Source organism: Nuphar pumila, chromosome 10 (genome assembly GCF_984573655.1).
Source record: "Nuphar pumila chromosome 10, dmNupPumi1.hap1.1, whole genome shotgun sequence".
NCBI lineage: Eukaryota > Viridiplantae > Streptophyta > Magnoliopsida > Nymphaeales > Nymphaeaceae > Nuphar > Nuphar pumila.
The window spans coordinates 84,460,062-84,472,166 of NC_143258.1; the positions used below are offsets into that span (position 1 = coordinate 84,460,062).

At 41.7% G+C, this 12,105-nt stretch overlaps 1 protein-coding gene across 1 annotated transcript; it reads left to right on the plus strand.

Annotated features, from left to right (window-relative positions):
- Positions 1 to 1,051: 1,051 nt before the first annotated feature.
- On the plus strand, positions 1,052 to 8,589 carry LOC149827126 (uncharacterized). The gene is made up of 5 exons (XM_090018440.1): positions 1,052 to 1,950; positions 3,880 to 5,155; positions 5,246 to 5,539; positions 6,478 to 7,776; positions 7,858 to 8,589. The coding sequence occupies exons 1-5, from the start codon at positions 1,052 to 1,054 to the stop codon at positions 8,383 to 8,385; spliced, it is 4,296 nt and encodes a 1,431-aa protein (XP_089874566.1). The 3' UTR covers positions 8,386 to 8,589.
- The last annotated feature ends 3,516 nt before the right edge of the window (positions 8,590 to 12,105 follow it).

The following is a 12,105-nucleotide window of genomic DNA, read 5'->3' on the forward strand; positions in this document are numbered from 1 at the left end:
AGAGAGTATTTGAGAATGATAATGGGGGAAATTAAAATATACAAACATGTGTGGTGTATCGAGAATTAAAATAAGACTAGGGGCTTAGAGCCTACTACAGTTGTAAATTGTTGTTTAATTACTTATAATTATTTCTTACTGGGTTGTAGACTCACCCCCATTTGTGTTTAATTACAACTGTAGGTTACAGACATTAGATCAGTCGTTTGGGAGCAGCTTTTTCGGTCTACAGCAGAGCATTGGTATTTTTACTTTCCTTGTCATTGAGAATAAATTGTATTTGCTTTTATCCTGTTATGAATGATGAACAATTGTAAGGAAAAAGTTGATTATGAAAATAAAATAAAAAGTTTTTTTTAGCCACGTTTTCACTATGTAAGCTTTGCACTTTTCCCTCTGGGAAGTAATACCAACCGAACTCGGACTCCTGAGGTCCCAGATCGGGGTGTTACACCCAACTTGAGGCTACTTCGCCTCAATTGTGTGGATATATCCGATGATTTTCGACATTTCTCTAAAAACCTGAACTGGTTAGAGTGGAAGGAGCTTTCCTTGGAAACATTGCCGGGTGAATTTGATCTTGAGAAACTTGCTGTCCTTGACCTATCTTATGGCATGATCCAAGGGATGTGGAACAAGCGCTTTCCATCACAAAAGGTAAAACTGTAAGATAACTAATTTTAGCGTTTCGTTTCTTAGATGTTGACAAGAAAGAGAATAACAATAACGGCATGGTTTGACAATAATGCGCATGGTTTGACAGATTTATCCTCACTTGAGAGTTCTCAACCTCAGTGGATGCAATCGCCTGTCCACAACTCCTGAGTTCTCACATTGTCCAGGGTTGGAGAAATTGGTGCTTGATGACTGTCTTGCCTTGTCTGAAGTTGACAAATCGATTGGATATCTAAAGAGATTGTTTTTTTTTAGTTTGAAACGCTGCACTAAGCTCCAAAGTCTGCCAAACTCTCTATGTGCATTAAGATCTCTTGAAACCCTTACACTCTCAAGTTGCAGCGGACTTTCCAGTTTACCGGATTTATTAGGTGACATGGAGTCTTTAAGGGAGCTTGCCCTTGATTTCACCTCCATAAGGACTCTACCAGAGTCTATAGTGTACCTCAAGAATCTGCGAAATCTAATTTTGACAGGCTTTACAGAACGGCCTGATATGTCGAGGGAAATGCCCTGGGTTGAAGTGATTGATGTGTCTCATGATTCTGACATGAGCTCCATTATATCAGATGGGACTGACGCGAGTTCGACTGTGTCAGACGATTTTGACAGAAGTTCGACCGTATCACATGATTATAGAGCCACTTCGATGACCATTTCTTCCGTGGCACCTTCATCTTCCGAGGTGTGGCCGTCACCGTGGTCAACGCCAAGACATCCTCGAGTGGCCGCACCGACTGAGGCTTCATTTCCAGAGCAGGAAACGGTACCGACTGTGTCATCTCCCGCAGTTTCATCACCGCAGCATCAGCTCAAATCGCAGAGTCATGAATTCGAATTTGATGTGTACTTGAGCTTGGGAAGCCAGGATGCCGACACGCGTGCTTTTGCCATCGATCTCTTTCGGGCACTGGAACGGCGCGGAGTGACTACGTTCTTAGACAATTGGATATCGGGCAAGTGGGAAAAGATTGGGGGGCTACTTGACGCAATCGAGAGGTCTAAAGTGACGATACCCATCTTCACAGAGTCGTACGTAGAGTCAAAGTGGTGCCTGACGGAGATTAGTCGTGCTATCCGATGCAGCAGGATGATCCTTCCCGTGTTTCTCGACGTCGATCCGTCTCATGTTCGGTATCAGTCAGGAACTCTGGAGAAAGTGTTCCGAAATCTAGAAGAGAACTTCCTTGTGGAGGAAACGAATTGCTGGAGGGCAGCACTGTCAGAAGCTGCAGAGCCCACTGCATGCCATCTTCGTTATGATGATGCAGATCGGTACCTCTTTCTCTCTCTCTCTCTCAGCACTGTCAGAGGCTTTTCTTTCTCGAGTGTTTTATATATATCGAGGCCCAAGGGCCTAATATATTTAATTAAAGTAAAGTAGAAAATGCTCCATATAGTTAAAGGAGCATTTAGGCACCCGCTTTTTCTGATATTTCCAAACAAGTCTCCTGTTCACTGAAAAGACATTTTCAGACCCACATTAATTTTAACTGAATATGTCAAATAAAGGCTTGTTCTTTTTTGAGAGTAACAGATAAAGACTTTCGTCTTCTTGATTTTCCAAATGAAGACTTGAAGTTAATATCATGATTAAGATCCGTATAAGTTATCATTTTTGACACTTGGTTTGAAAAGGTGCGTTTTGCCTATTTTCTTTTGCAACGAGGGCAGTTTAGTAATTTTACTGTGCATTCACTAATTACCAAATTTACTCCAATTTTGGTACATTATGACCCTGTTGATTGTTAAAGCTTTTAGAAAACCAACTTACATGTTGCAAAAATATGGTCTAAACATGTTTATAATGTTAAAAAAAACAAAAAAAATGCCGAAAAATATGAAAAGTGATTTTTTTTTGTTTGATTGCATGTACAAACGGCTGAAGCAAATTTATATCCTTCTCTAAATTATTACGCAAAGGAAAATCTCTAAATGACAATTTTCCAATGTTAAAGGATCACCTTATTCCTAACTGCCGTATTAATTCTTGTGACAATAACAGAAGGAAAGAAGAGATTATACCCCCCCAACCATGCCGTTTACGTTCCAATATAGTATGTAATAATGGTGGTCCAGGATGCCCGTTGGTGGGTAAGGGGATCCCAATATGAGCAATCTCATAAGCAAGGGCATTTTGAAGTGAGCCCCACATGAAGCGAATGTGGGGTTCCTCTCAAATCAACTTCTTGGCATCATGCCCTTAGTTAAAGTAGGATGGGTTGGATGAAAGGGACTACATTTTGATTCTTAGTCAATGGGTGGAACCAATACTCAATCAGCGACGTTCGGAATCGGGATGGCAGTGGACCGGGGGAAAGCGGGGGGCCGCCCTGCCTTGCCCCGTTTGGACCGGGGATGAAGGGTATGAAACAGGGATGGACGTACACTTTTCTCTGCCCCGCCCCGTCCCTGCCACGATCCCCGTCTCATCCCTGCCCCTTTTTCCTGCAATAGCCCCGCCCCACCCCCGTTTGAACCGGGGATGGAGGATATGAAATGGGGATGAAGGTTCTAATCTTGAGGCGGGACGGGGGTGGAGGTTAAAATCCATCCCCGTGCGGGGATGGAGGTTCTGATCTTGAGGCGGGGCGGGGGTGGAGACCTTGCCCCCCCTCCCCCCCACTGCCATCCCTAGTTGGGAACAAAGGTCTCAGGGCAAATCTCGACCCAGCTATGAGTTATCAGGCAAGGTTCTGCTCGCTTAAGGCTCTATTTGGGAGCCGTTGTTGAGAGCGGCGATGGGGGGTTCATGAAATCCCCGTCATCTCCATCAATTAGAAACGCTGTTTCTGAGGAGACATTTGAGGGCCCAATTTTTCACTACAACTCTCTATACAGATTCTGCAAGTTAATTTCATGGTAATGGTTAATATAAAAATGTCACTGTAAACTTTTGGGTCTTGAAATGTCTTTCAGAAAAATGGGAATCTTTTTGAAATAGGTAATTGCAGGAGTGTTAACTCTTCTTCAAAGAATTTTCAACAGACCTGTATCTCATTTCAAGATACATTGCAAGGAAAAGCAGCATGCACTTTTAACATATGTTGGATTCTATTTGTCCTCGTCCCATATAGAACCCCAATGTCATGTTTAGAGGGACGACCCTATTCCTGAACATCACGATGATGATGCTATACTCAAAACTTCTTGCCATGGTTCCCTGTTTTTTGTGTCCTAAGCTTTGATTCGATTGTTTTGCAGGGACGCAGTTAAGCTGACACAACTGGTGGTTGAAAAGGTCATGCGTATGTTAAATCGGTCCCTACTGGATGCTACTAAACTCACCATCGGAATGGAGTCGCGCATAAATGATGTAGCGAAGCTACTGGAACCAGAAGCAACCGATGTTCGACTGGTTGGGATCCTGGGCGACAGTGGGATGGGAAAAACAACTCTTGCGAGGGCCATCTACAATAGAATGTCTAGCCATTTCGACTGTAGCAGCTTCGTTTCAGCCGTGACACCATCAGTAGAACAAGCCAATCCGCTTGTCTCTCTTCAGAATCAGCTAATTAGCGGCATCTCAAGGTCATGGTTCTGTCCATGGAAAAAGAAAACGGAAAAGAACAAAGTCCCAATAGTGAATGAGGTTAGCTACGGGAAGAGTTTGATCAAGCGCATGCTATGCAGAAAGAGGGTTCTTCTCGTTCTTGATGACGCCACTGATGAGAACCACCTCAGTGCATGGGTAGGTGACAAGTATTGCTTCTACCCAGGCAGCAGAATTATCATAGTAGCAAGTGAACTGCGTGTGCTGGGCATGAACAAGTTGCATGAACAGGAGATTTATCGACCCAAAAAATTGGATGAGAATGAATCACTTCAAGTCTTCAATTACTATGCCTTTGGGAGAGAACCGCCGACGAATCAGTACCTAAACTTAGCAAAGGCAATTGTATCGGCAATTGGTGGGTTGCCCTTAACTCTTGAAGTTTTCGGATCATTCTTCTCTGGCACAAGAGATACAGCGAAATGGGAAGAGGTAACAGAAAAGTTGAAGGGCCATGGTCCTGATCATGGTACGGACCCAAAAAGCAACATGAACTCTGACCAGGACATCAATCTCATCACGAGCTCAACCTCTGGCCAAGGAACGAGTTCAGAAATGAACCGGGAACGGCCGCCAAACCCAGAAGATCCGGGATGGTTCAGCGTAATTTATGGCGAGCTCAATCCAATAGAGAAGGATATTTTTCTTGACATAGCATGCTTCTTCATAGGAATGGACAGGGATAATGCCGTTCATATGTGGAAGGGTTGCCAATTCTCTCCGGATGCTTGTCCAGAAAGTGCAATCGAAGCTCTCCGGAAGCTTGTCCATAAAGGGTTGACGAGTATTGTCTATAACAAATTTCAGATGCACGAGAAGATTAGAGACATGGGAAGAGAAATAGTGAAAAATGAAAGCCAGGAAACTGGAAAACGCAGCAGATTGTGGGAACACCAAGAAAGCTTCCATGTGTTGGACAACGACAGAGTAAGACACCTCAGTCATCTCCTTTTCCCAACGTCAATTTAATGTTAAAGATACTTTTATGCGCTCATTTGTAATTCGATCTGTTATCAGGCAACGGAGAAGATCCAGGGCATCGCCCTCAATTCTCAAGGAACGGAAGCCAACAATTTGAACACCACATCGCTTGCTCCATTGTCCAACCTCAGACTGCTGCGTACAAACCATGCCCACTTCAAAGGGAAATTCAAAAGTGTAGGTATAAAGCCGAGATGGTTGGAGTGGAAAGGTTGTCCTTTGAAGTCTCTGCCTCATGCCATTGATCTGAAGGAAGTTGCTGTGCTTGACCTGTCAAACAGCAAGGCGATTACACAAGTCCGTGGCAGGCAACACTGCGCCTGGTTTAAGGTATGTTGATAGATAAGCAAAGTGATACTGGGACTTTCATGTTGCGTTCAAAGACACGCTCCTACACTGTTGTGTCTCCTAGGTATATGTGCCAACAGTGCGCGAATAATGATAAGTTGAATCCAGAATGAACACTAAAGTTCCAGTCACTATGTGCCGTAGTTCTGTCGAATTATGAATGCTTTGGGATTGAACAAAAAACTGCAGAGCAGGAGAAAAAAATATTGATAAATGTACAGGCGGTAGTATACGGCTTGACTTAGTTCTAAAATTTTCAGCTGAACTCTAACCCCCTATTTGGATCATCTTACAAATTACTCATTTCTATTTATACTTATTTTAAATAACAAGTTTTGGTGTTTGGTTTTTTACTTTTATTTTTAACATGTTTCTCATAAACAAAGCGAGACCTACCTTTTTTATTTTTAAACTAATTTTCTTCCAGTCTACTAACATCACCACCATCATTACCGCTACCAACATCACTTTAAGCAAAAAATTGCAATCCAAAGCCCATCACCCTAAAAATTTAGGACCTACACCACACACACACAAGGGAAACGGTGTGGGGCTGTGGATGATGCATTAATTGGAAGCCTTTTAATCTGCTAGAGCAAAGTCATTTGCGAAATTTCAAGCTCCAGAGTCAAGAAATCATTTTTCCGGACCTAGTTACCTCTCATAGGGCACCAATTGTGTCTGGCAGTATGGCAATGCTTGTTTGTTATTTAGATTACATTGTTCACCACACTATTAATATAGCCCAACACATGCATGTTATTTGGATGAAAATGTTCACCTTCATTAAAAAGTTGAAATGTTTATCAGGCGCTGGACGCTCACTTGGTGTGGATGGCCAAACAAGGTCATTGTTTGCGAATTTCCTTGATGTACTACCTTATGACTTTCTCTTACAAGTGATTTTTGGTACTTTGCAGGTTTTTAAGAAACATTTTGTCAAGAAAAAACAGGTTTTTGAAAATCTGAAGGTTCTCAACCTCAACAAGTGCGAGAAACTAGCCGCCACTCCAGATTTTTCTAGTTTCACTGGCTTGGTCAAATTGGACCTTCATGGCTGCTATAACTTGGTCAGAATTCATGGCTCGATCGAGCTTCTGCAGAGCTTGGCTTATTTGAATTTGGGAGGTTGCAACAAGCTGGTGAATCTTCCTGATAGTATTTATCAGTTGAGATCTTTGAAAACCCTAGACCTTTCTCGCTGTGAAAACATGTCTCTCCCAGATCAATTGGAAAGTTTGCCGTCATTAACAGAGCTCCTACTCTGTGAAAACTCTGTTTTGGAAAGTATTCCTGATTCTGTAACGGGGTTGAGGAATCTTAAGAAGTTATCTTTGAAGGGGAGCAAAAATATATGTGCATTACCAAGATCACTGGAAGGGTTGGCTTCTCTAGAACAACTTATATTAGATGGCACAAAAATAAACAGAATACCAGACTCTATAGGATATTTGAGGAATCTTGGTGTACTAAGTGCCAGAGGGTGCAGTTCACTTGCCGCATTGCCTGATTCAATTTGCAATGCACAAAATTTAGAAAATGTTTTTCTGGATGGCACTGCCATTAGAGATTTGCCTATCAACATAGGATCGTTGGATAAACTTTCGAAGTTCTCAGTATGCCAGTGCAAGAGTCTCAATCGCCTTCCTGAATCAATTGTGCAAATGACAAATTTGACGGAGTTGGACATTAATGGGTCTGTTATCACAAAATTGCCTGATGAATTTGGGAGCCTTTCCAGCTTGAGGATACTTAAAATGGCATCCTGCAAACGGATCAGAAATTTTCCAAGTACTTTTGGAAAACTCAAAATGTTGGAATCTCTAGAACTAAGAAACAATACACAGCTTAAGGAGCTCCCATTTAGTTTCTCTGAACTTACCTCATTGAAAACGTTAGCATTGCACGGCAGTGCTCTTTGCAGCCTCCCATCAGGTTTCAGTTACCTGGTGCAGCTCAGGGAACTAATTCTGACAGGCAGCAGTATGCTTCACTCTCTCCCTCAGCTTCCGTCATCCCTAGTCAAGCTTCACGCCCATGGATGCATTGAACTGAAAGAATTAGATGTTTCAAACTCAAGAGGGTTATGCCTACTTTATCTCACCAACTGCAAGAATCTGACAAATATTCATGGGCTAAATGGTTTGACCTCCTTGAGAAACCTACAAATCAGTGGATGCAGCAGCCTTGGTGCTACTTTGAAGAGCCAGCTTATTAAGGTACAGTCTACGATCTCATTAGATTTTCTCTCCTGCTGTATTAGTTGTGCTTGCTCTATCTAAAATTTGGCTTGGCTGCAGGAAATATGTAGATCTCTAGAAATCTTTTGCGTCTCTGCTAATGAGATTCCAAGCAGGATCTTCTTTCCAAAAAACAAAAAAAGTTTTCGTCGCTGGATCATGCTATCAATTGAGGCTCCGACTTCGTTGCAGATCAATTCCAAGATCAAGAGCCTGATTCTATGCCTAGTGGTCGTCACTGAGCAAGTGAGAAATGATGACAATTTCAAATGCTTCGCACCAAAATTAAAGTTCGTGGGAGAGAGGTTTCCTGCAGACCTTTTGACCGTATCTGAAGTTTATGTATCCCAAAACAACGAGAACGTATGCTTGTGGCGTTTTAAGGAGCGGGATCGGATAGTGTACCTCCTAAATGAAGTTGGCAGGATGGACATGACAGTAGAGCTCGGCGACTCGATTAAAGGACTCGTGCTGAAGAAAGGTGGTATCCGTCTTGTTTATGAGACAACAGACAGGTCAGATACGACTGGAGATTTACATGAAGAATCAATCCACCAAAATTTAGCACATCTTTTCAGTTCCTTGTAGGAAACGTTTAGTTACACAGGAGTAGGAGGATCATGTCAGAGGTTCATCTACCCGTGGATCATGACAGAAGCAGTTGAGGTGTGTATCTATGTTTTAATTGTTGTTCATGAACATTGTCAAAACTGTAATGGTGAAAATGAGTCGTATCCATATGTACCCAATCTCAGACATACCTTTAATCGAATTTAGTAATTTGAAACAAAACCAGATCCAACTTCAGTTGGAAACGACTCGGTTCAAGGAAAAGTGGCTAAAAACTTGATGTAAACAGGTTGCATTATGTTGAGACATGATTCAAATGGGTTGGATAGAACTTGGTTATGATTTTGGTAGGATGTGAGCATGTCTAATACAATCATGTTGATAAAATCTCCCAGCCCTGTCTAAAATGAGACCTAACTGCGTCCTTGCGGATTTGTTTTATATCTAAGATATGATCCATGTTTGTCCATCTCAAATCTAGGGTGAAAAGCTTCAAAACGCACCTGTTATACAGTGACGTAAGTTTAAAAAAGGCTCAATCCATAAAGATGCAAGTAATTGAGGCCCGGGTGGACCAGGTAAGGTAAATATGGTTCCAATTGATTTAAAGTTTTGTCCATAAGTAGAGCTGAGCTAGACGAGCTAGAAATGTTCTTTCGACAAAATTAGCAAATAAGTTAATTAAAAAATAATAAATAAAACATAACACTATCTCTAATTAAATAACTTATAAAAAGCATTATAATGTATCTTAAGATATTGGTTGCGACGGTCGAAACTCAATGTCTACCAGAACAAAAGACAATTTTTTGTTTTTCCTTTTGAAAGGCAAGCTGGGGGTAGGACCCCTACCAGAACAACAGCCGCCCCCATGTGGCAGACGGATTTGATCCTGGGCCTTCTGCTTGACAGTTGACACAGGACCCCGCTTACCACATGGAAAATTTTGTTGCACCAAATTTTGGACCACTTAGGGTATGTTTGATGGCTTGTCCAGGGTTGGACGAAATGAACAAAAGAGACGGAACTGAACATTGGTTATGTTCGGTCCGTAACAACTGTTCCAAGTCCAAAGTTTGTTTGGACTGTACTCAGATGCTGTGTTCCAAATGTCCGTTGATTGATGATGATGTACTCAGTTGCTGGATTAATTTGCAAGCTGGATTTCATCCAATTATTCAAAAAGTTGAAAATGAACAAATAAATACATCCTAGAATACACCTTTTCTTTATGGATCTGTATTTCAGTACATTTTCATTCATTCTTTTTTTTCCAATTCAACTGGATTTACATGTTTGCAAATGAAAAGAATCACACTTTTAAGACTGGTTAGGCCAGTTACCACCTGATCAAGTTCATGCTTTACTAGCCCTATTATCTAATCAGCTTCCTTTCGAGCATAATACAGCAGAAGCCGCAATGGTACTTGGACAAAAATCAGAACATGTCTTCAAGAACTGATTATAACGGGATAAGTTTGGATTTCCTCTGGAAGGACAGAGAAGTTTCAAGACTTTGTCAGCAGAGACAATCTGTTGCTGGTGAAGGACATCATCATGAATGACTTGGCTGCAAGTGAAAAGTTTTAACAGTGAAGCAGGCTACCATGACTGTAACAAGCACAAGACAATTTGGCTAACATGTTAGATATTACAAATTGAATCTTGGAGTTCAAAGAAAGCAGGAACTTTCCCTGTAAAATTATTGTGTGCGGTAAATTTATCGAAAAAAGGTCCAATGTATCATTCACTAGTAAATATTGAATATGCAATAAGCAAAAAATGCACAAGTAGATCTACTAAATCAAAGGAGAAAGCAGTTGGCATCATTAAGCAGTACAACATACTAGTTAGTGAATATAACCAAGAACATAAAATCATCCATAAGAAAACTTGTTACCCCCCTTTTATAGGAAACTGGCTTTACAATTTGATGATTAAAATGTGTTACAACAGTTTTTTTTTTATGACGAGGAACCCTCACCGAAGCGAGGAAAACCCTGGGTCGGGCCCCATGACCAACCTGCCTTGTGTTACAAGTTACAACAGTTAACTGAGAGTTTATATTGAAGTGCTGAGTTATCAATTTGATTTCCTTTGAAGAACATCTGCAGGTGCAAAAAGTTACACGCTCAGAGCAGGTTCATGACCTAGCAATGTTTTGACAGGAATGGGCAAAGTTAAGACGCAAAAGAGTAAACTTTCACCTTCAATTGATGAATACTTATGATACAGAAAGCATATATAAAAAACTAACACAAAAATAAGTTGATAGAAACCACAAATCCCTGTATAAGTTCATAAAAATTACAAAAATAATACATTTATCAATGCAAGTCATCGAAAACTAACACAGAGTATTTGGCATATGCCTCTATCAGAAATCATGTTATCAAACAACCAATAGAAGACAAACTGCCACTTCTGTGGTTGCTGATAAACTCTGATTCTGAATGCCTCATGAAAAATCATGACCAAGAAATGATTAACAAACAAAAGAAGAAAAAGAAGGTCATCATCAAAGAAATTAGAAAAAAAGCCTTAATTAAGCAAAAATCAAAAGAAGAAAAAGAACGAACAAGTAAGAATAAGAGGAATAATAATAAGAAGAGAAGAAGAGGAAGGGGGCCAAGCGGCCTCGCCTCCGCTTACCGCAACCCTTCTCCGGCCGCTGCAGAGAGAGAGAGCTCATCCCTTGGCCTGGCTGGCGCCCCTTCGTCGAGAGAGAGAGAGCTCCGCCCCTCTGGCTGCTGCATAGGAGAGAGACAGTTTTAAGAGAGAGGGTCAGGCGCGGGAGAGAGGGTCGGCTGCCCCCGCTGCCGAAGGAACGCCCCCTCTTGGTGCCGGAGGCAGTGGTGCCGCCACCCGCCGCTCCAGCAGAGCCTTTGCACAGAGAGAGCCCGTCGATGCATTTTTTTTTAGTTCCCTCCGTTCCTGTTCTTTTTTTTGTAACAGGGGGGAGGTGGATCGAAAATTACAGACATTTATGGACGTGGCGGACGCACGGAATGTCGTTCGCCGCATCCAACGTTTGTCGAATTTGGCTGTTCCCAGCGGGATTTCCGGCTGGGAACGGCGTATCAAACATGCCCTTATAGAACCAACAGAACTTCTATGGGGATGGGTCAAGATGGAAGGTTTTTTGCATGGTTGTTTTTGCTACATAGGTGCAAACACAATCTAATCTGAAAAAACGGGGTCTTCAACTACCAAGTCGCTGCTTGCTTTGCTTGGGTGCTGAGGAATCGGGGTTCCACCTCTTCTGCCAATGCCCATTCTTCAAAATATTGTTTGCAGCTGCGTGGTCACAAGATTCATGGGTGAGGGACCTTTCTATTTGGTCCTCGGGCCTTAGCTGGAAATAGGCACTGGAGCTTCCTTTTTGTTAAAATATCCCTACCTTTTTGTTAACCATTGTAAAAATATACCTGAAGTTAACAGTCGTTTTACCCTCGTGACGACAGTCACTGTTAACGATTATAAAATAACTATTTCATTCTTGATGAAGGAGCTTGTTGAGAAAAACTAGCAAGATAGGGATGAAAATTATAATGCATTCGTAAATTTAAACATGTCAAGTGTTCCCTAAAAAAAAAACATTTTAAATGACCTAACAACATGCAGCAAATGCCCAACAGAACGTCAATTTCTGGTTTGCTATTGCAGTTGATTTTGTGTTTTTATTGTTGATTTGCTGTTATTGTGGAGGGGGGCATTACTGCCTCACCTGAGTGGGAT

Bases quoted from the DNA above. Each gene is read 5' to 3' on its own strand.
- LOC149827126 (XM_090018440.1), top strand. From the start codon at position 1,052: ATGGAGTCTTTAAGGGAGCTTGCCCTTGATTTCACCTCCATAAGGACT. The intron at 5,540-6,477 runs GTATGTTGATAG...GGTACTTTGCAG, and splicing joins AACACTGCGCCTGGTTTAAG to GTTTTTAAGAAACATTTTGT. The intron at 7,777-7,857 runs GTACAGTCTACG...GCTTGGCTGCAG, and splicing joins TGAAGAGCCAGCTTATTAAG to GAAATATGTAGATCTCTAGA.